This window comes from Amphibalanus amphitrite, unplaced genomic scaffold (assembly GCF_019059575.1).
Source record: "Amphibalanus amphitrite isolate SeventyFive unplaced genomic scaffold, NRLGWU_Aamphi_draft 000143F_arrow, whole genome shotgun sequence".
Classification (NCBI taxonomy): Eukaryota; Metazoa; Arthropoda; class Thecostraca; order Balanomorpha; family Balanidae; genus Amphibalanus; species Amphibalanus amphitrite.
Genome location: NW_024881638.1, coordinates 960,204 through 983,805, shown reverse-complemented (window position 1 = coordinate 983,805; position 23,602 = coordinate 960,204). Strand labels below are relative to the sequence as shown.

Here is a 23,602-nt window from a genome sequence, read left to right as displayed (position 1 = left end):
GGTTATTCAAATGAAAAATAGTATCTGCATCAGTTATCAGACGCGCTTCTCAAAAATTAATTTCCAAATTATATTCAACATGACATTCGATAGCAAAGAATATTGCATCGTCAAGTAATTGGTTAAGCCACAAGTTGTTACAGTCAGTGAAATCGTTCGGCCGGCCGAAGTCATTCTGCTGATTGTTGAGCAGACGAATTGGATGCATCCATCCGCATTAGAATGCAATAGACATACTGGCTCGACGCCAGTGGAATGCTGAATGAAACGTTTCCCGAAACAACACGTGGGTCAGGCAGTACATCTGACTGTGCAGTGTGCAGCCTGGAACCCACAAATTTGCCACTACTCAAAATAAATAATCCTTTTATTTTACAGCTAGCGTAGCAACCACCGTCATGACATTACAAAAGCTGGCGTCCAGCCTACATTTAAAGAACCGTAATAAATCCCAAAAATCTCGCACACACCGACCAAACCATCAAACATTTACACCACCGCAGCCCATATACCGAAAACACCCGAAGTTACACCCCTCCGGCCCGCCATCGGTTCCCCTCGGACGGACAGGAATATCCTCGCCAGCTCATGCGGCCACCAGACTCCGTACGATTCCTCCGACTGGCTATCCGAGAGGTCCGACGTGCCGGTCAATATGTTACCACGCCGGCAACCGTCGCCATCCATTCCAGTCACGCTCGGACAGGCCGCCTCGGGTGGCGACGGCCCTATTACAGCCGGCTCATCCCTTATTTAGAAGCGGCGCGCCGCCACAGGGTATAGGGAGGTACAGAGGTCGGATTAGTGGGGATTTTGACGCCCCAGAGGTCAAGGGTTAAGTGCGGGGAAAGTGACCGCTGAAATTAGTCGAATGACAGCTAGATGAGCCCCGGAAGAAGCAAGGTTCGAGTTGTTCCTTTCTGTATACAGGAGCAGAAGAGCTCCGCTGGATTATTTTAATGTTCACAAATCAAGCAACAGGCAAATGCTAGTCCATCTCTGCCGAAGACACAATATACTGAATAGGAAATGCTGCCGTCTATGAAAAACGAACGACTGTACCATCACTGCCAACCAGTTAGCTGTCTGAAATATGTCGGATCGTCTAGCATGGCTCGACTGAATCCACACACGTGGCATATTCGCCGTTACATAACTAAAGCGCTTTTACTAAAATGGAGAGAAGCGAACTCATAATGTGAGAGAGATATTGAGCGTCGAAGAGAGGCTAGAATAATGAAGACCATTAGCACGTATAATGAATAGCCCAGCATTTTAAACACGCTCCAGATCCCCGCTCCTTCCAATATAGCACGCACCTAAAACCTTGCGGCGCCTGCGCCCCCGGGTCCAATAAAGGCAGCTAATTAGTTCATCGGGGCCACTCCAAACACTAATTACTCATGTCAACACATTGTCACAATATTGGCTCAATCCAAAATAAACAGAAGGAAAGTATCGAGCTGGAACAAACAACAGCTAGTTATTTCCGTCTACCGTCACTCTTCATAGGGCTAGGTACCAATCGAAAGCTAAATAAGTCATCTACCTACTCCGCACTTATCCTCTGTGCCGACTGCCGACCTCGTCCTAGCTAAAGGCTTGCAAGTTTTTTCTTTAAATAGCTGTATCTGGACTTCACACACGCCACTTCCGCATTACGGCACATAACATAACAGACGCGTTCAATTTCAATGAACCCGAACTTTGCATAACATTAGCTTGTTCAACCGCAAATACGCAGATATCCAGGGCAAACTTAGAGCTGAAATCATGGCTGAAATCAACGATAAAACCCAAATGGACGACCCAGTTCAATTTCACTACATAACTGATAGATATCAGTCTCATAAATGACAAACAAAAATAATATCAGTCAATAGGTCTAGGTAAAGCAATGAAAATCATTCCATTGACTATGCCACCAGACAAATACAAAGATGCATGAATCGACTGGAAATAGCTAATTGGCAGTTAAACAGCAGGTACCTAGCAAGCCTGTGTTAGTGTGTATCGTCCTCACCTGTATAGTAAGCATCCTGGCCAGCATGGGGTCCTCGAGGAACGCCGACAGCTTGGCCAGCTGGACTCCAATCTGGGGGTCCGCCGACGGGGCCTCGGGGTCCTTCAGATGGCCCCTGACCCGATCCAGCGCGGCCACCGCATGCTGCACCTCTGCGCAGGAGATACTCAGCGTTAAACACGGGTAGGGGGAGCTACTGTTAACGCCAGACCCCATGAGACCCTAATTTTTCGCGATTATTTTTAAATGCGTGGAGGAATTTCAACCAAGCTCAGGACATGGCCGTTTCAAGACAGGCCGAAACTTTTACAATTTAGATATTTTATCGCCATTTCAATATTTCAGGCACTTGTCATTGACTCGTAATGTTAACTGTTTTTCCATCCTGGATAGAGGCTTTCTACGTCATATGACATTAGGCTCCGCCCACGACTGCGGCATTGACCCGTGCCCATCAGCGACCTCTGTACAAACGACACCCCTGCCATCTGTGAAGGACTATGAATTTCGCTGACGCTTCACGTGCTATGAGTCAATTGCAGCAGACGGTCAAGTAAATGTTAGGCTCTTGTTGACTCTTGTATATAGGACCAAGAGGACCATCACTCCTCAACCTACTACACAGTCGTGCTTCGAACAAACGTTAACGATTCCTAACAAATACGATTTTCGATGTAGGGTATCTGTTTGAAATACGAGCGAGCCGTATGATGTGGAGCTCAGGCAATTAACTTATTATTGCGTTGTTCGATGGTTGCATAGCGATGTACAAATCGTCAGCTACTTGGTGACATCCGACATCCCATTATCGCATTATCTGCAACGCCATAGGCTTTAAATACAGGTGAATATTTCCTAACCTTATGTCAGTTATATGCCATCTGCCCGTCATATGCAGCTTATATAAAAAAAAAAAAAAAAATTATCAGCGAACATATCAGCATTGTAGAAGCAATGCGCATTGAGAATTTATGACTCCTTAGTCATCATGTCGCTCTCTGGGCACTGTCAGCCAAGACGCTACGCACAACTCCGCCGGCTTTCGGCACCGCTCGACCGTCGCCCGTCCCCGCTCCCCGCCACAGCGAGAGTGACCGCGCGCCGACCCGAAACCGCCGCAGGCCAAGACCACAGAGGCGGGGGCTTAGCTGTGACGTCATAACGTATCGCAGACTGACTGGTGATAGCCTCTACACACCGGATGAAAATCTTGCTCGAAATTTAACATTACGAGTCAATGACAAGTGCCTGAAATATTGAAATGGCGATAAAACATAGGTGGAGAATTGTGACCAGCTGGGGGTGCTCGGGCGCAGCAAATCCGCCGCCGCCTAGCGGTGACCTTGACCCACGCCGCCCGGCCACGGCTCCAAAGCCAAGCCGGCGTGGCCGGCGTGGAATTGGGAGAGCTCGAGCACCCCCAGTCCAGCACAATTCTCCACCCGTGCGATAAAATATCTAAATTGTAAAAGTTTCGGCCTGTCTTGAAACGGCCATGTCATGAGTTTGGTTGAAATTCCTTCACGCATTTAAAAGTAATCGCGAAAAATTAGGGTCTCAAGGGGTCTGGCGTTAACAGTAGAGTTTCAGAACACGTAAATGTTACTCTCAAAGATTGCTATCTGTAAGATATCTATGTAGATAAGTTACACAATACACAGATATCGCCACGGCAATACAATGATCGCTATCCAGCGCGTTCTTTTTGCACTTTCTATCTGGGATGATGTCGAACTATCACATAGATATTACACTATGTGTGGAATGCACTAGAATGACTTATGGTAGGAATTTATTGAAGAGAGAGAGAGAGAGAGAGAGAGAGAGAGAGAGAGAGAGAGAGAGAGAGAGAGAGAGAGAGAGAGAGAGGGAGAGGGAGAGGGAGGAAGGGAGGGAGGTAGGGAGAGGGAGGAAGGGAGGGAGGTAGGGAGAGGGACTCAGGGAGGGAGGGTAAGGGAGAGATGAGAGTGGTCGCGTAACAGCCATGAAACGTAACAGAACCGCCGACTAAGACGGAAGTACCCTCCAACGCACACAACTACAGGGTCATTTATTCGGCGGCCCAGTCGACCGGACGGGAATCTCGGAGCGTGTGAACCGTTCACTGTCCTGGAACCGAGCCTGGGTCGCCACTGGAGCAAGCTGGTAGAGACGGGAGGTACCCTGTATTGGACGCTGAATTGTCCGTCTCATCTTACCACTCGATTTTCGTTTTCACTATCCATTGGCAGTTAGGGTTTTGCTATTCGTTTGTTGTTTTCATCGTTGTGAACAAATGGACCTATTATTATTACGGAGCGAGCGAAGCGAGCGGAGTCTTACGTAGAATAACGGAAATTTCTGAGTATGAGCGGCCGGGGCCGGCCGGCCGTGGTCACGATTCTGCGACGCTTATATCTCAGCAACCACTTGACCGATTAACATGCGGTAATTTTTGTAGGGTAGCTTCATTCCTTCTACCAAGTATTGGACTATTCCCGATGCTAGTGGGTGACCCCTTATGCACGTGCCACGTGCAAAACGAAGAGGTGTCCGTTTTGTAATTGTTGCAATATCTCGGTAACTACTTGGCCGATTGCGCTGAAAGTTGGCATGTGGGTAGGCACCCACTAGGCACTGCATGCCCATGTGCCAGAGTTGGGGTGCTGCTGCACGTGCGCACGTGCAGGGGTCGTTTCCAGATCTCGAGAACGGCTCGACCGATTGCGCTGAAATTTGGTACACAGTTAGGGACCGGTTAGTAGGGTGCCGTGCACAAGTCAGTTGGGACCCATTTTGCACGTGCGCACGTGCAGGGTGCCGCTTCCAGATCTCGAGAACGACTGGGCCGATTGCATAGACCCGGGAACAGGGGGGGGGGGGCAGCGGGGGCGCTTGCCCCCCCCCCCCAACTTGGGAGCCGAGGGGGCGGCGCCCCCTCAACATTGAGGCAGCGAGAAAAGATCTTTACCCCCCTTTTCCGGACTTCTTTCCTTCTTGTTTTCTTTACACATCTAAACATCAACACAAGGCATTTTCCTTGCCATCTGTATGGTTTCTGCTGATACAGTATCGATTTGACAACATCTGCTATTGTCATCCCGCTTTGATTTGGACCTGATTTTGGCCATAAGTTTGGCAGGCCAGATTTTATACTGGACCATTTTGAGTCAACTTTGAGAAATACATAACGCACAACGGTGGTAAAATCGTTGCTATAGGTAGGTATAACACAGTTAACCCTCTCCGGGTGTGAGGGAGGGGTGTGGGACAATGAGTGCACTGACGTGGCGCCCTCGGAGGGCGTGTATGGGATGAAAGCTCAGCGACACTAAGGGCTTGTGTGGTGCCTTCGGTTATCGGTAGCACCCTCAGAGTCACCGGCGTAGGGCCCTCAGAGCCGCCGGTAAGGGGCCTTTGAGGCACCGGTGTGGGGCCGCCATGCAGGTGCCGGTGTAGGCGCTCAGAGGTGCTAGCGTGATTCTCTCAGAGGCGCCGATGAGGGTCCTTACAGCCTTACAGGCGTAGCTGTGGGCCCTCATAGACGCTGGTGGAGCCGTTACAGACGGGTGAGGGGCCTTTAGAGCTGCTAACGCGAACTCTCTACAAGCCGGCAGGGGGTCTCAGTGACCGGCAAGGGGTCCTTAGGCCGGCAGAAAAAGTCCTGTGGGGTCCTTAGAGACCGGCATGGTACTGTCAGACGCCGGTGGGGCCCTCAGAGTTACCGGTGTGGGGCCCTCAAAAGTCACCAGTGGGTGGCCTTTAGATGCGCAGGTGTTGGTTGGGTCGTCAGAGCCGCCGATATAGGGCTTTAATAGGCACATGGTGTGGGCACTCAGAGTTGGGGGTGTGAAACCCTCAGAGGCACTGGTGTGGGCCCTCATAGGCGCCGATGAGGGCCCCACATTTGCCGTTATGGGGCCCTCAGAAAAATAAGTGTGGGACCATCACAGGCGGGAAATGCTCCTAGAACTGGCCTCTCATAGGCCGGTAAGAACTCTCAGAGTCCAATAACGGGCCTTTGGAGACCACTGAGGCGCCCTTAAAAGCCGCAAGAGGCCCTCAGGAGCCGGCGTGGGGACCTTATGGAGATCTTAGTGTGGCTATTTAGGACCCATGAGGTGCTCTAGCGAGCCCCATGGGGCCCTTCTGAGTAGAAATATGGCCATCGTTAACCCTCAGCGGCCAAATGGCGCCGCAGGGCCTCTCGGACCCGAGGGTCCCTTTGAACCCAACGGGGGTGGGGGTGGGGGTGGGGGGGGGGGGGGGTACGTGTCCCCTTAGACCCCTAGCTACGCCACTGTTTCCTATGTATCATGTCAGGTATTTTAGGCTCGCCCCCCCCCCCCCAACTTGAAAATCGTTCCCGGGCCCCTGGCCGATTGTGCCCAAATTTGGCACGTCGCTAGAGACCGGTTAGTAGGGTGCCGTGCACAAGTCAGTTGGAGGTGCCCCCTCGCAATTTCACACGTGCAAGGCCCACCCTCTCGCTCGCTCCGTTAGTCGCCCCAAAAGGCGTTATACTGGTTGTACTATAGGTAAAACACATGTACATCCGATATCGGTGTGTGTTACCGATATCTCTGCGTGACGATTGTTTTGTTTGTGTGGCGTGTAGGGCTAATGTTGGGCGACACTGCAAGTTGTTAATTAGTGCAGAAATGCACCATAATTAGAGGTGTTACTATTGGTAATAACACATATTTGGTATCTACACTTTTCCTCGTCTAGATATGGTTTATGTATAATATAACAACCATCAATTAGCAATGCCAAGCGTGGTAGATGTGAAAGCAGGACAATAATTTAAACAGTGGAGAATACTTACAAAAATAACAAAGAAAAATTAAGAAAAATTACAATAGTACATTTCATACACAAGGTTAAAAACATACTTATCTGAACAAAACCCAGATGATTAGGTGGAGATTCGGCGAGGAGGAAAAGCTGTCCACCCATCCCGCTACAATGGAATAGGAAAGTGAGATGAGTTACCGTCAACTCACCTTCCCTAACTGGCATTATTGCATTTGAATGGTTGTCTTGGAGGGACCCACCAGGCTCTGGAAAAGGCAAAACATGGTTACATGTAAAGAACTGTTCAGTAGCACACATAACAAGCACCTGAAGTTAAAAATACAAAAAGCAAAATCACTTAACTTCACAACTTTATCATAAAGCTAAAAGCTGATAGAAAAGTTTCTGCTCATAATGGCAAACAAGAGTGACATGACATAAATTTAAATTAAAAGCAGGTGAACTGGAACAGCCCTTGGTAGAGCGTTGGACTCCGCGTGGTGAGAGCACACGTTCCCGGTTATAACAGTCCGGGTTCGAAGCGCGACGGGCGCTTGACATTTATGGGCCTCCTGACAGGTATGGTTGCGGTTGGATGTGCGCACGTTAAATTTTGGACTCTAAATTCTGCCATAGAACTGGAATTGTGCGATCAGAGGGTAGAGGGCAGGGTCACCGCAACAAGCTTCGCTTAACAGTGGCTCTGTCCTTGTGAATCATTCCAATCAAAAGGTTCGGACTAAATTCATAAAAAACCTATTTGAAGAAAAAACACTGAACAATACAAAAATAGTACAAACATAAAGGAATGCTTTTATGTGGAAGCTTCATTAGGTCATGATAGGCTCAGTGGTGTTTATTTTCAAAAGGTCTGATCGTCAATAGTGGCGCAGTTGCTATGAATATGCAACGGCAGAAATTGTAGGTTGTAGGTCGTGTTTTTAAGGCCTTGGCAGGTTGTAGGTTGTAGGTTGGTAGGTTGTGGATTGTAGGTTGGTAGGTTATAACTAGGTTGGTATGTTATAGGCTGGTAGGTTGTAAGTCAGTAGGTTGTAGGACATACCTGTCAACCAACAGTATGTTGGTAGACATAACAATAAGTAGGTAGGGGAGAGTGGGGCAAAGCGGCCACCATAACGTTTCTAACGATGCCGACGCTTGATTTTTAAACTTGGAAAGATTCTTTCTATACCAATGTGATCCCTATTAAATTGTCTTTTATTCCAACTGCGTTTCATTTCCAAAGGCGTTCACATATGGGAGATATTGACAAAACTTTAAACCTATAGCATATTGGCCACTTTGCCCCATCCCTGAGGCAAAGCGGCCACTGGCGACTTCTCAAGTCCCGATATGAGAAACAGAATAGTTGCCTCATGCACGACTAGGGTATTTGATGGTGACAAGGTTTAAGGGAAGATGGATGTTTACTTTGTTATCTTCCCACCTATTGCTAAACAAAGAAAGAATTTTCTTGGAAAAACATTTAATTGCATAATTTGGTAACTCATGTAACCGAAAAGTGGCCAAGATGAATGCATGACGACACATTTGAACATAAATAATGTTTTTATCCAGATGGAAACAAGTTATGGCCAATTGGGGGCTGGCCACTTTGCCCCGGCCGCTTTGCCCCGCGCATACCGTCCGAGACAAAAATATTCCAGCTCAGCTATTAGTGGGGTAAAAAGCATTAAAATTGGTAGAAGGCATGTACGATAGCCATGCAATGCATGTACAAAAACGCTTATAAAAATTCCAAACGGTTATGGAATAAAATAACATTTAAAAATTGTAAACATAATTGGTAACCTGGCAAGAAATGCTTTTCCGTGCTTCACAGAACAATGGCGATGGGCCTGAAACCCCGGTCTGGCTAATTCGAACGACCGCAAAGAGAAGTATAATTGGAAATCATAAATTGGAACTGACGCCAGCTGTGGAGGGCTAAAACGATGGATGGCCGCTTTGCCCCGGGTGGCCGCTTTGCCCCACTCTCCCCTACCTAAGGTTAGGGTTAGGTCAAGTTTAACTTTGTTTTTCTTACATTTGTGCCATATATAAAAATGATATTGATTCAGGATGTCAAACTATGCAAGAATGTCCAAAATTTGTGCAACAGTGATTCAGACTTATTGTTATTCATATTGTAAAAATTTACTGGTACGGTTAGGTCAGGCCGGTCAGGCTATATTGTTTTGTTCTGTATATTTATTTGATTACTTTTATAAGCAAAATTTGTGTAATTATCTCAAGAACTTAAGAGTCTAGCAACCTTTCACTAACGCGCATCAGAATGTGAGATGCCTTGCTATATAATTATGGGCAATTTTCACTCACAACTCATCCCCACATGGCACAGGCAGGTCCAGACAAAATTTGGGCCAGTTCGACGTCACTTTTTTATGTCCAATATTTATGACCATGTTTTCCTCGTTTATAGAGTGAGAGGGAGGGACGACAGTGAAAACAGGGCGCCTGGGGCGATTTGATCAAGGTTCGTGAAATTCACACGCGACTTTTAGCATGTAGAAGGCCCACGGAGGGGGAAAAGTTCCAAATGTCACGTGACTAATATGCCCTCTGGCGCCCTGTTTTCACCAGCGTCCAGAGGGAGCACACGTAAAAAGGAACATAAAAATAATAGGTCAGTCGGGGAAACTATGGTAAAATCTGCTATTTTTAGCAGTCTGCTATTTTTAGCAGAAATCTGCTAAAAATGGGTACGCATGTGACGTCATCGTACCCAAATATAGCAGATTTGGGTACGGCCCCCGACAAAAGCAGATCTGCACCCTAATTGAAGCAAATGCGCATCAAATGCCTGGCAGATTCATGATGAGAATAGTGCTGAGAGTGTTCTCTGCTATTTTTGTTCAGATCAGACTATTTTTAAATTCATTATTTGAAAATAGTCGGATCTGAACAAAAATAGCAGAGGACATTCTCAGCACTATTCTAATCATGAATCTGCCAGGCATTTGATGCGCATTTGCTTCAATTAGGGTGCAGATCTGCTTTTGTCGGGGGCCGTACCCAAATCTGCTATATTTGGGTACGATGACGTCACATACGTACCCATTTTTAGCAGATTTCTGCTAAAAATAGCAGACTGCTAAAGATAGCAGATTTTACCATAGTTTCCCCGACTGAGGTAGATTACACGGCAACATGTTTATGCAAAGTGTAAACTGAAAAACTTTTCAGGGATTATACCTACTACAGCTGTGCAATGCTCCCCTGCATGCTAAACAAGTTAATGTCAACTGCACAAATTCGATACTGACCCGAAGCAATAACACCAAAACAAAAAATTCTGTAATATCCCACCACACCTTACCACTCGGAGAGATTGCGACTGACGCCGAGAGAAATTCAAGGTTTAGAAAACTAGAGACGTGTTTCGGAAAGCCTCTCGAATGAAATTATGAAGTAATTTTTCTTAAATGTTTTAAACAAAGAAATTTAAACAGTTGTAATCATACGATGTGACATTATGATATAAAAATTAACCTTTAATTATTTGTTTCAGCAAGAAATTACAAATTGTATGCCAATTGTCAGAGATGACGTCACCAAAATACCATCTGACTGCCGAGTATGCGTTGACAAATCGCGCAGCTCTCGCCGCACTTTTTGTTTCCCCTAGATTAAAAGATTATTTTATACAAATGACCGATAGGTGGGATCTTTTTGTATATACTTTTTACCTATTACTTGCGATTTTAATCAAATGTTTCGATTAAAATGTTTTGTTAAAAATGGAATTAAAATTTTGAGGACAAATTGGGCTGCAAATAGCTATTTCAAAAGGAAGTAATTTCAAAACTTTCCTCTTATAATATAGGCCGCACAAGTTTTTTAAGGGCAACCTGCCTGAGAAGATGTGATTTTATTATTATGCTTTTCTTGCTACAATTATATATATCACTATCATAAATTTTATTCAACGATATTTAAGTTATAGGACAGTCAGATCACGTATTTTGATTGGGACTTTTGATGTTTGAAATAATAAAATGAATTTTTCCAGTTGATGCTTATTTACATCTTTATTGTTTTTGGATTGTCACCTGTCCACGGATATTTTTTTTATCTAGGTGCTCTTCATCGACCCATTATGGATACTCAAAGTATTAGAAATGTAAGTTTCTGTGAAAATCCTTGCTATTTGTGTAGCCGTAAAGCTGTCATTTCCCAGCCTGGAAAAATACACGCTATGCCAATTATGTCTGGTGTAGTAGCGGGATTGTGCCGAAAATTTCAGCACACATCTGGTGTAACTTTGCATGTGCCGAATTTGGCGCATGGTGGCGGCTGAATTTTTCAGTGCAGGGCAACTGCATAATTATTTGGTGAAAGATGGTCACTGAAGTAAGTCTGCACGCTGGTCACTCTAGCAGCAGATTCGCTTTGTGGGCGGCTCTGGAGAGGTCTCAGGACAAGATGTCCCCGCCCCGATCGTCAATTGCTCGAACTGGCGAGCTGCCCTGAGTACTCAGCGGAGGAGCGCCCACCTAGGTGAGGCCTCAACCCTCTGTGTGGAGATAGGTATGGAAGACCTTGTTGAACATCGCCGAGCGTCAGTTAGTAAGTAATATTGCAGTGGGTCCCTGCCCACTGCGGTACCGAGGGGAATGAGAGCGCGGACGACCTGGCGAAACAAGCGGCTGCCCTGCCCTTAACCGCCCGCTCGCTGATCAGGGCGGTTCATTGCGCGGCCTCGCATCGGTGGCGCGACAACTGGTCCGAGTCAGTCACTATTCAAGCCGCTCTTCGGGAGCACGCCGCCGCTCCCCATCCCCGGAGAGGACCGAGAGGACGCCGTTTCGGTGCACCGGCAGATGGGGGCGGGCCACTGAGGCCGCTAGGTCCAGTACGTGCACCGAATCGGCTGTCTCCACTCCGCGGCGTGCCAGCAGTGCCCAGACAAGCGGTGCCTCGCGGCGCTCTGCGCCGTGTGCCGAGAAGAGGCTGATGTGCAGGAGCGAGCATGTGCTGCTCCGCTGCCCGGCCCTCGCTGGCTCCCGCCAGCCTCGAACACACCGCTCCGGCGATTTTTGTGACCCCGGACCTTTCCGGCCTTGTTTCACGGCACAACGCTAGTGCGCTAAGCTTATTGAGGCATTGGGTTTCCGTGGAAATAGAAAAAAAAAACATTCAGACGCTTAAACATGGGAGAGCGTCGAAGGCCCCGGGACACTCTGTCTGGTTGATATATAGCTTTGATCGGTAGATGTGCACACTGGCCGCTGCACATGTGCTTTATATAAAAGTGGCTAAGTTTGGCACAAATCGGCACCCAATTTTCGGCGCAAATCATGCAAAAATTTTCAGCGCAAAATCGCTTGCTCTGAATTTCGGCGCAAGAGGGTCTCACGGGCGTCCGGCGTAGCGTAGGATGCATGTTTTCTAGTCTGGGGCATTGCCTATTTCATGCTGTGTTATGTTGTTGATGTACCTATGCTGGTGTTGATGGGTTGGTAGTCCAGGGCTGCGGAGTCGATGGATTTACGGCGACTCCGACTCCGACTCCGACTCCGGCTTTCAAAAACCAACTCCGACTCCGACTCAGACTCCGGGCAGAAATGTCGACTCCGATCGACTCAAACTCCCGACTCCGACTCCGCACACCTGGCAGGGCTGCGGAGTCGACGGATTTTCGGTGACTCCGACTCCGACTCCGGCTGGGTTTTCCAATATCATTGTGAAACTTGGTAGGTAGGTAGGTAGGTAGGTACCACATAACTTGAAATTACTTGACGTAATGACATGATGTGGAAAGTGAAAATGATACCTAGGTATTGATGGAAATTTATGAACTTAGGTACGCTACAAGAAGATTGAATTGGTCAACCAATTCAAATTCAATCTACTTGTGGAGTAAGTCTATAGATTTTCATCAATAGTTACCACTTACTATTGAAGTTACTTGCTATCATGTTGATTTTATACATAAGAACCTCATTCATTTTATTTGTATGACATGTTTGAATGCAATTTTCTCAATAAGTGAAGAAAAATGTTGGTAGTGCTCAACAACACATTGGTAGTGCTCAGCTGAACATTGGTAGTGCTCGGGCACTCCCAGGCCTATACAAAACGACGCCCCTGTATCGACTCCGACTCCGACTCCTTTCACAACTGTCGACTCCGACCGACTCCGACTCCGACTCCGACTCCGACTCCGCAGCCCTGGTTGGTACCATTGTGTAAAAGATGGTCAAACCAAAATGCATGCAGACATAGGCACTGGCAGATCCAGGCCTGCGATCTGTTCTGAGGCAGATGGTCTCCTCCCAGCATTGATCCAAAATTAATTACGAGCGAGCGAGCGCAGCGAGCGAAGTGAGTCTTTTCAATATAACGGAAAAATCTCAGTATGAGCGGCCCGGCCCGGCCCGGCCCGGCCTGTAACGCTTTTGAGAGGCCTATATCTCAGCAACCGCTGGACCGATTGGCCTGCGGTCTTTTTTGTTGGGTAGCCCCATCCCTTCTACCCCGTAATTGACTACTTTTGATACATCTCAGTGACCGTCGTGGCACGTGCCACGTGAAAAGTCAAGGGTGTTCAAGCTGTTTTGCAAAAGTAGTGATTTTGAGAGGCTCATATCTCAGCAGCCGCTTGGGCGATTGACTTGCGGTAATTTTTATAGGGTAGCAGCAGCATCCCTTCTACCCAAAATAGGATACTCTCGATGCATGTGGGTCACCCCCAGTGCACGTGCAAAATACAACAATAAGAGGTGCCAAATTTGTTCCCATTTCAGTAACTCGGTAATTACTGGGGCGATTTCGCTGAAACTTGGCATACAGGTAGGCACCCAGCAAGCAATACATTCCCATGTGTTGCGGTTAGGGTGCTACTGCACGTGCGCACGTACAGGGGGCGTTTCCAGATCTCGAGAACGGCTGGGCCGATTGCGCTCAAATTTGGTACACGGTTGGGGGCCAGTTAGCAGGGTGCCGTGCAAAAGTCATTTTGAACCCCGTTTGCACGTGCGCACGTGCAGAATGCCGCTTCCAGATCTCAGGAACGGCTGGGCCGATTGCGTTCAAATTTGGCACACGGCTATCGACCGGTTAGAAGGGCGCTTTGCATAAGCCCGTTGGAAGTACCCTCTCGCCCTTTCGCACGTGCAGGGCTCACTATCTCGCTCGCTCGTAAGTAAATTTTTATAGGATTAACCCTCGCCGGCACAGTTGATGGCACAGTGTATATAAATATATAAATAGTTGATGGAACCCCCCCCCCCCTAAGGTTTTTCGCGAATAACTCGCGTAAAAAGCGGCCAATCGCGACGAAACTTTCAGTACCCTCGCATTGATCAATTTTACACCTACCCTGAAAATTTCATGACCCTGACCCCAATGACCTTTGACCTGTGACCTCTTTTCCGTGACCATGTTTGGCCGAAATCGCGATTCGGCGTATGTCGGCTCGCATTAGCCGCGCGTTTGCAAGCTTTTCGTGGTTTCAAGCGTTCAAACATGTGATTTGATGTTGCTCCCATACATTAGGATGGGTGTCAAGGTCACCTGAAGGTCAGGTCAGGTCATTGACCTTTGGTGACCTCGGGTGACCTCGGTTCACTTTTTCGAGTTTCACATGTTTCTAGGCTAGTTTTTGGAGCTGAATTCGAATTTAGCAACCATTTGAACATTTACGAAGTAGTTTTGGCGCCTTCGTAACATGTTACGAAGCTGTCAGAGGCGGTTGACACGTATTACGAATACCCGTCACAACCCCTACCGGTTGACCTGACGTGACCTGACCCGACCTGGTCTAAATGATTAAAGACATCATCTCTGATCAAAAATAATACGATATTCGTGATCAGCACCCCGGAAAACCACATAGCAGCCACACTTTACGACTTTCTAACAGGTCCCGATTTTTCCGGTTTTCGGGTCATTGACCTGACCTGGAAGGTCACCCGATGACCTAGGACCTTAAAATTGGGTATCATCGGCTTCCTCTCGTGACGGGTAACACGCTCGTTTTTTCCGCGAAGCTCTAGCTCGATCAGGGGCCAAACGCGAGGGGGGGTCGTACCAACCCCCCCCCCCCCCTTGTGCCGTCGAAGGACGCAAAATGACCTGTGCCGGCGAGGGTTAAAGAAATCTGAAAACCTGACAACTTTTATAATAATGAACATGGTTTGGTACTTGTATGGTGGTGGCTTGTATGCCTTTATTTAATCGATTGATGATTTAAATGTTTTTCTTTCTTTCTGCCAGTTGCGGGATTTTCTGCAGATGTACAACCGCATCTCGGAGACGTGCTTCACCCAGTGTATCAGCAGCCTGCTTGAGAGGGATGTTCAGAGTGATGAGGTAAGCCTTGGTTGAGAAATTCACCTTTGTTTCATAGGGATGGAGAGACATGGGTTATCTTTATGACGGTGACTCACAACACAGTAAATATATGAAAGCGATAATGGGCTGAATGGCGATCGCATTGATAAATCGTATTGGCACAGGATGACAAATGATCAGGAAAGATGATGTTTAAGAAAGATGACTTAAGTTTAAGGTGGTAGGTACTAGGTTATAACCTTGGCTCATTTTAACTGATGCGTCTGATTACTGCAGGCAGACCCAATTTTAGGGTCTTAAATCATAAGTTGATCTTCCCAGGTCAGGTCAATGACCCAAAAGTCGGGGAAATTGGGAACTAAGAACTTCGTGGTATAGTGAGGTTGTAATGTTTTTTTTTTTTTGGGGAGGGGTGCTGAAATTTATGTTTTGATCACTGAAGATTCTGTCTAGCATTTAGGCTATGTCGGACTAGGTCAGGTCAGGTCAGATCAACCAGTAGGCATCCTGCCGGCTATCCATAGTAGGTGTTAACTGTTAACTGTTAACCACCGCTGACAGCTTCGTAACATGTTACGAAGGCACCTTAGCTCCTTCGTAAATGCTCAAATGGCTACTAAATTCGAAATCAGCTCCAAAAACTAGCCTAGAAACATGTAAAACTCGAAAAAGTGAACCAAGGTCATCAAAGGTCAGTGACCTGACCTGACGTCTCAACAAGGGTACTGACCTGACCTCCACGTGACATTGACTTCCACTTTAATGCATAGGACTTCATCATTTCACATGCTTGAAGGCTTAGAACTACATAAAAAAAAACGCGCGGATAATGTGAGCCGACAACATCGAATCGCGATTCCGGCCAAACATAGTCTCGAGAAAAAGGGTCACAGGTCAAAGGTATTTGGGTCAGGGTCAAGAAATTTTCAGGGTTTGTGTAAAATGTATTAAGTCGAGGGCACCGAAAGTTTCGTCGCGATCGGCCGCTTTTCGCGCGAGTTATTCGCGAAAAACCGAGGGGGCGTCCGCTGACGCTCCACCCCCCCCCCCCCCCCCTATAAGTGCGAGGTTTATCATTCCTCGGTCAGCGCCGGCCACCAGTTAAGTGACCGTAAGAATGTGGTTCTCACTCACTAGATAGCTCCTCTCCATGGAACTACATATGTATTTAGTAATAAGTAAAAGGCGAAATGTTCATTTGTGTTGAAGGGAAACCTGAGTTATGTAAATAACAGAAATTTTGGGCTGTGAGTGTGCTTCGCGCTCTCGATGTTCTTGATTGTAGTTGATCCCCTATAAAGACTCTTATTTTTAATTGTTTCGCCTAGCTTAGAAACCTACCGAGCATTTGTTCTCGGTAAAACCCACCATTCATTTCACATTGTATATTTTTCAGATATTGCGAAATGCCAATAAACCGATAACTATTTGAGACAAAAATTTACCCCATTTATCGCGTGCAGATAGCGCTTGAACCTTTTCGATCACCAGCACACAATCGGCTTGTCAATTGTCCACTGCTATTGTGAAATACCGACGTCGCTATCATTGCTTGTGAGCATGTCATTCCCAGGTCGCCTGATGGCCGTGTTTCTCCTTTCAGGTCGCATGTGTGCAGCGCTGTGCGGATAAACACATCAACAGCAACCAGAAGATAATGCAGGTGTTTATGGAGGTGCAGCCCCAGGTGGTGGCGAAGCGGATGGAGAAGATGGAGCAGCAGATGGCTGAGACACAGGCGGCGGAATCGGCGGAGGCTCAGCCACAGACGGCGGAGGCGACAGAGGTTCAGCCACAGGCGGCAGTAGAGTCGGCGCAGGCTGAGGCGGTCGCTCAGTGAACGGAGATCACTGCTTGGTTGGGTGCACAAGAGCGAACTTTGCGAACAAACTAAACGTTCGTGTCGTCGTCGACTTGAGTGAGCAGTGAAAGTGTTGCGTTCTACGTGCTACAGAACATTGCTACGGTACATTGATACGAACAGTGCTACGGTATATTGATACGAACAGTGTTACGGTACATTGATGCGAACAGTGCTACGGTACAGTGCTACGGTACAGTGCTACAGAACAGTGTTGCGGAGCGCTCTGTGATGTTGCTACGTATCGTGAGAGCCGCCGCTCCCGCCGCCGGCAGGCTGGTTGCCTGTCGCGCCGCCGTCGTCTCGAGGCTTCATCGCTGCGTCACACCAACTCTCTCCCTCTCCCCGCGTGTCCGCCTCTGCCACTCTGCCCCCGCGGAGTCCGCATCGACTCAGCCCCTGACGAAGGTGCAACCCCGGCTGGCGCTGGCCTTCACATGTAAGGTGTGCAACACTCGCGTACAGAAGCTGATCTCGCGGTTATCGTACGAACGCGGTGTGGTCATAGTCGAGTGTGACGGCTGCCGCAACCGCCACCTCATCGCCGACCACCTCGGCTGGTTCAAACACGTCCAGGGCCGGACGGTGGAGGAGATCCTGGCACAAAAGGGCGAAAAAGTGACGCGTGTGGGGTTCGAACAGGGTGCGTTCGAAGTGGTACCGCCTCAGGAGAGTGATACGGACGCGACGGTAGTGCCGCCCGCTCCGGCGTCGGAGACTGAGAGGTAGCAGCGTCGGAGTAGTGGCGGCATCTGTGTGAGTCCAAGGTGGCGCTGCGCCCGCGGGGGTAGTAGTGTGTTGTCTGGTGCGATATTCGGCCGTCCGCTAGCGACCTCTGTGATGGACCTTAGTCGATCAATGCCATAGATAAGTAGTGGTTATGTTTGTGGTGCTCGAAGGACGCCTTCGTGTCGTCATTTCTTGAGGAAACTGCAAGTCGGGCTCTCCATCACAGCTCAACTCGAACTAGTCTGAACTCGCGAGTTCAGCACTCGTCAGAAAGACCGAGCTGGCGCCTCTGCCGCGCACAATGCCCTCCTGTCTGCTGATTCTGATCGGTCTCCCGGGCAGTGGTAAAACCTCCCTAGCCCGTAAACTCCAGCTCGCTCTCTCCCGACAGTACCGCGTCGTTCACGTCGAGTACGACGCTGTCGTCGATCTCTCCGAACAGGCTCGTCTTCAGGCCGCCGCCGCCGCGGGGGAGGGAGACGAAGGCTGGCGAAATGCCAGGAGGGAGCTCGAACGCGCTGTGGAAGAAGTGATTACCAGCGGGGACATACCAGAGTTCATCAACGGTGCCAATATGAAAGATAATGGAAGTGATGGCGTCACTGAAGAATCCACTGAGGCTGAACGTCCAACGGTATTTATCATCGATGACAACATGTATCTACGCAGTATGCGGTATCGCTACTTCCAGCTGGCTCGCCGGCATCAGCTTGGATATGCTGTTGTCCTGCTGGATGTGCCGGTGACAGAGTGTCTTCGGCGGAACGCTGCCCGGGATAGGCCCGTGCCTGATGCTGCCATTGAGGTGATGGCAGAGAAGTTGGAGCGACCCGACCCGGCTCGGCTGTGGGAGTCGAGATCAGTGGTGCTAGCTGGAGCTGTAACATCAGAAGGAGCGTCTGTGGATCAGGAGATAAAGAGAGTGACTGAGCGTCTGGGCAGAGTGGAGGGAAAGCTTGAGACAGTGGAAGAATCAAGGTTGCCGGCTGGCACAAAACGCTCTGAAGAATCATCGAATTCGCCCTTAGGGAAGGACTCCGTTAGCATAAGCCCACCATCGAACGACCCTGTCTCAATTGTATCAGAGCTGGTATCCCACGCTCTCGCCTCTCCCGTCGCTCCTCTAGTTGATAACAGTCTGGAAGTTGAAGCATCCCGCCTCATCTGCTCCACGTCCCAGCTACATCAGCTCGACCGGCAACTTCGCCGACTAGTGGGAGAGCATGCCGCCGGCTGCGGCGTCCGAGCGCGAGCGGCCAACCTGGCGCGGCAGAAACTGATGCGTCGGGTTCGTGCCGGCGAGGTGGGTCTGGCTGTGGAGCCGGGAGAGGATGGGAGGTTTGCTAAGGCCGCGAGGGTGTTGTTTGAGGCAGAGTTGGCGGCAGGGACAGAGTAAAAGAGCTGGAGAGAGTGGACTTGCCATGGGCTGTGGTCTGGTGTAACTGTTGAAGTATTTGAGCGAGTGTGCGTTGTTGTGTGTTGACTGTTGACTGACATTGTCGTGCTTATAGGACGGGTCAGTATTGTACTATTTTGTTGAGTGTTTTGTATGAATACACATGCAGGCCTAATGATTAGTGTGTACTGAGCAATGAACTTATTGCATATTGCAGTCGTATGATCCGACACAATGCCTGCGTAGCATCGTGATTTGCGCGAATTCGTTACTCTAGTCTAACTTTATACGGCTTCTAGAACATCTAACAGCTCTGTGGTGTCAGGTGTGAACAATGCTCGCTACATGTCTCACCTTTTTACATACAGTGACACGGACGCTAAAACTCGACGGTCTATAAAGCACCACGCTTGTTAAAGGCATCCATCGAGGCATGAAGTGTTCGGCACGTCTCGACAATTACCGACATGGTTCGACAGGAAACGTGATTGAATGATATCTCCTCGCATCACGACGGCGACAGTCCAGTCCGCCGTGGACTCGGGACCGTGGAGGCATGCTACCGATGGCGGTGATAACAATTTATGTTCATAAATGAAGCGGATGTTCTTAACATTTAGTTCCAATGTTTCATATTACTCGGATACTTGAGAAAACGAAGCGATGGGGATGTAGGAATGGATTAGGGTGTTGCGATGAAGAGGGTTTGCCGACTACGTGCATGAGTTATCATATCTTTACCTCAGGCAGGCATTTTTTGACGCTGTTAGTCCATTAGACCGAATTCATCAGGAAGTAACTGAACGCGATGGTATCTCTTTGTCTCGGAAGATTCGTTTTGAGACGTCCTTTTGTTCACACTGATGGACTGGTTTATCCATCAACAGAAGGTGTAAAAACTGAAGGACACATATTGTGATAGCATCTACCACATACGGGAATGATTTAAAATGATACACCTGACAAAAAGCAGGACGTGCTCAGGCGTATTTCATCATGTGGGAACTTAAAACGCTCAGAAGTCACCGATTAGATAGAAGAGAATGTCGCTATGTTCGCTGGGGCTGTCGACTGCTCCTTTATCACTCCTGCAGGAAATCGAATGACACCGTGACAAAGGCGCTGGCACCTACAGGGTGGGGCAGCATAATCGGGAAAAAATATCGGACGAATTCATCTGGTCGTGTATTTAAAGATACAGCTCCAAGGACCGTTCTAGCAGCATAGCACCACTCTGTCACCCTTTCCCTACAAGTCACTCGATGTGATCGCCCTCCGCGTCGATGACCCTCTCTAGGCGCCTCCGGAAGCACGCGCACGCACGTGCAACCTCCTGCTTGTCCATTCCTCTCATTACTGCTGCAATCTTACGCCGAAGAGTGTCTCTGCTGGTGGCAGGGTGTTCGTTGACCTTCGATTCAACAACGCTCCACATATAATAATCCATCGGATTTAAATCGGGAGAGTTGGGGGGCCAGAAGTCTTTGGTCCACACCAACTGGAGGTGCCTTACACACCATTCTTGCGTCCTCCTTGCAGTATGAGCAGGGGCCGAGTCCTGCTGAAACACGTATGGTGAACCTTCTGTGACCCTTTCTATCCACGGCTTGACGTGAGTCTCTAGAGCGCGGATGTACACATCCGAGGTAACCATTTCTCCAGGTTCAAAGAAGAAGGGGGGCATCACGTGCCCCATGCTCGAGATCGCTCCTAGAACCATCACCCCAGTGGGATGTTTGCTACGCATGACCACAGGCACCTTGTCGATGTCATCCCCTATGTATCTGTCATTCCTTCTGTTGGTCTTCTGATCAGTGGTAAAAAGTTTTTCGTCACTGAAGATCCGAATCTTGTCCTTTGCATTCTTCTTCAATGAGTTCAAAAGCTTCTTTCCGAGACCCACGCGTTTACTCTTCATTTCCTCATTTAGGAATTGTTTCACGCGAAGTACGTAGGACTTCAGGCCTAAGTCCTCATGCACAATCCTTCTCAGTGTCCTTGATGAGACGTTGACCTGCTGGGCGATCTTTCTCATTGATTTGTAGGGGTTCAATGAGATGATCTTCTTGACCCTCCTGATGAGAGCGGACTTTCTCTTCCTTCCCGGACCGGTCCGGGTTTTCCTGCCCGCCAACGCATAGCTGAGCTGACCTGGCCCATCGCCACCGCCACCATTCAGCTCCAGATGTCTGAGTTTGGCAGCATGACGTTTTCTGATGGCGTACACAGTGCTCTTGGGTATGTTTAAGAACGTTGAAATCTCCAGAGGGGTGCGGCGCGCGCAGAGGGCTGCGAGCACTGCCGACCTTTTTTGTTGCTCATTTCCACGAGGTGTCATGCTCATGGGCCCAGTCATGTCACACGACGCACAACTCTTGGGCGATTCATTATGTTGACCTAAGTTATCATAAAAGTATCGTGCATCCACGTGACAAGGGCCTAAAAAGCGTTCCCGATTATGCTGCCCCACCCTGTATGTATACGTGTTTTCGCATCGCATTGCCATGCGTCTATCTTCCGGGTTCGCGCCCTGCAAAACCACCAGTCGAATGCGTCTCCTCACGTGCATTGCTTCCGTGACCTATTAAACTCCCCACCGCGTCCCATTCCAGCCGATTAATGTCTCGTTCCGCGCCCCTCGAATCACCTCATGTGTCATTCTGTAATCCCTTTTAGCCGCAGCATGTGGGCCCAGCTGCCAGTACCGTGTGCAGCTGCCACACTGGGTCACTGACCTCTTGGTGTCACCAACTGTGCGCACGTGCACTGATCCGTCCGTGACGGGGCGCAGGCACGTCTCGCTCAGCCGAGTGGGGCTCTGTGGGCCGCTGACATGTCGATCACAGTCTCGAGCTCGGGTGGTGCGTTCACCACCCCCGGTTTTTGCGGGCCGATTTCGACAGATGGCAATCAGTCGGTTTATAGTCCGAGATGGAAGTCAACACTGACGGCTCTGGTTGGGATGTTTGAAAGGGCTAATGGATGGATCGGGTGCTAAGTGACCTAGACAGGTAAACAGCCCTTTCGTCAACACATCGCCAACTTTTTTGGGTGAGAGAGGGTCTCTCGTCTCCATATGCAAGTGGACGTTTGCCGGGTCAGCATCACTTATTTATTAGATGTGTTCGCTATCGATCACGTGGATTCAGTCACTCACAAAATGACGATATGGACGAATTCCTCTTCCGCCTGCTTCATTCAACCTTGATTCTATTCATCAATCCGATCCCTTGGATCAAAAGCTTACCGTCCTTATGTCAAACATCATCGGGAACTCCTAATGCGCTCACTCAAGCTGTCTTACGCAAGTGACGAATGAACCCGACGGTTAGTCAGGCCGCGACGAAGACCGTGCTGGAATCTGGTTGAAGATTTCTGATACGCGGAAGTATGGAGCTTGTAACGCAAAGGACTATCGCATTCACATGTTCAATGTGGGTGATCTAAAATACCTATTGTGCCTGCTCACTTTGCACGTACAATAAAATTTACGTGCAAACGGCTTGCCTTACCTAAGGCTATACGATACGGTATGCCAAACTATAAGTAAAGTAATCTTGTGCCAGGGTTGTGGAATGGCATGTAACACAATAGGTATGCGTAACATTAGCGTCGCCACGGGGGGGGGGGGGCAAGCGGGGCAGCTTGCCCCCCCAACCTCGGACCGGGCACCCCCTGAGATCGATACAGATCCGATGAGATTTTGGAGTCGGGAAAAAATGGGGGTATCTTTCTGAGAATGCCTGTGAGGTCAGACTCGTTCAAGCCAGAGTCGGAGTCGCAGTCGCCAACATCGTCAAAACACCGACTCCAGACTCGGAAGTGTCAATACTGTGATTCATTTCATGTTCCTCGTTGGTTTTTTATTACATTTTATAGCTGATTTTCATAAGCTTTGAAGTGCTGATACAAAATTTGCGTTCAAAGCGTGACACTGAATCTTCGGGCCTTTCTCAACTCTCGTCACATGTCTGCGACAGACTCAAGTACCGTTCAAGTGCCACAGGGCTCATGACTGCTTGCTTTTCACACAGGCTCCGAAGGAGCTCCACTGAGCTCTAAGAAGCCTTCAGAGGGCCCAAACCGGCCTCTGAGAGTCCCACTGGTGTTCATATTCTCTGAGGGCCCATACAGGAATGTTTGAGGACCTTACACATGCGTAGACCTCTGAAGGGCCACACGGATCTTTGAGGATACTTTTAAATATTTCTGAGAACCTTAGGCCTCTGATAGCTCAGCCGAGCTTTTGAGGCGACAGATTTTGCTGAGCCTAAGCCTGCAGTTTAGGGGTCACGACTCGGGTGTGCCTCTGAGGGTCCCAGCACATGTTTCTTATGTCCCTATGTAGGGTCCTTAGGGATTCGACACAGACCTCCAGGGTTCACACTGCTATTTGAGGGCTCCCTGCTCACCCTGGGCCTGGTCTCTTAGCGCCCGCCGCCGGCGCCGCCCACACTGGCTTCTGAGGGTCCCACCTTGGGCTCGGAAAGCCCTAAAG

General features: G+C 48.8%; 2 protein-coding genes and 1 long non-coding RNA gene across 8 annotated transcripts; 2 read left to right on the top strand and 1 right to left on the bottom strand.

Moving 5' to 3' along the window:
- Nucleotides 1-2,028: 2,028 nt before the first annotated feature.
- LOC122382579 lies at nucleotides 2,029-10,137 on the bottom strand. The gene is made up of 3 exons (XR_006256699.1): nucleotides 10,087-10,137; nucleotides 7,009-7,065; nucleotides 2,029-2,175 (listed from the first exon to the last, which is right to left on the bottom strand). It is a non-coding gene; the product is annotated as an uncharacterized LOC122382579 (long non-coding RNA).
- A 514-nt stretch (nucleotides 10,138-10,651) lies between these two features.
- Nucleotides 10,652-19,280, top strand: LOC122382622 (mitochondrial import inner membrane translocase subunit Tim10B-like). 6 transcript variants are annotated; one of them, XM_043368184.1, is made up of 4 exons: nucleotides 10,658-10,685; nucleotides 10,900-10,943; nucleotides 15,041-15,136; nucleotides 16,722-19,280. In XM_043368184.1, exons 2-4 carry the CDS (start codon nucleotides 10,920-10,922, stop codon nucleotides 16,956-16,958), a joined length of 357 nt encoding a protein of 118 aa, XP_043224119.1. In that variant the 5' UTR covers nucleotides 10,658-10,685; nucleotides 10,900-10,919; the 3' UTR covers nucleotides 16,959-19,280. The 6 variants fall into 6 exon arrangements, with proteins under 6 accessions (XP_043224121.1, XP_043224119.1, XP_043224117.1 ...); XM_043368182.1 differs by having other exon boundaries at nucleotides 10,665-10,685; XM_043368185.1 differs by lacking the exon at nucleotides 10,658-10,685 and adding an exon at nucleotides 10,694-10,780.
- LOC122382620 (DNL-type zinc finger protein-like) lies at nucleotides 17,211-17,708 on the top strand. Its single transcript, XM_043368179.1, has one exon. The coding sequence runs from the start codon at nucleotides 17,211-17,213 to the stop codon at nucleotides 17,706-17,708; it is 498 nt and encodes a 165-aa protein (XP_043224114.1).
- Nucleotides 19,281-23,602: the final 4,322 nt, after the last annotated feature.

Coding starts and splice junctions, on each gene's coding strand:
- LOC122382620 (XM_043368179.1), top strand. CDS start 17,211: ATGTTGCTACGTATCGTGAGAGCCGCCGCTCCCGCCGCCGGCAGGCTG.
- LOC122382622 (XM_043368182.1), top strand. CDS start 18,010: ATGCCCTCCTGTCTGCTGATTCTGATCGGTCTCCCGGGCAGTGGTAAA.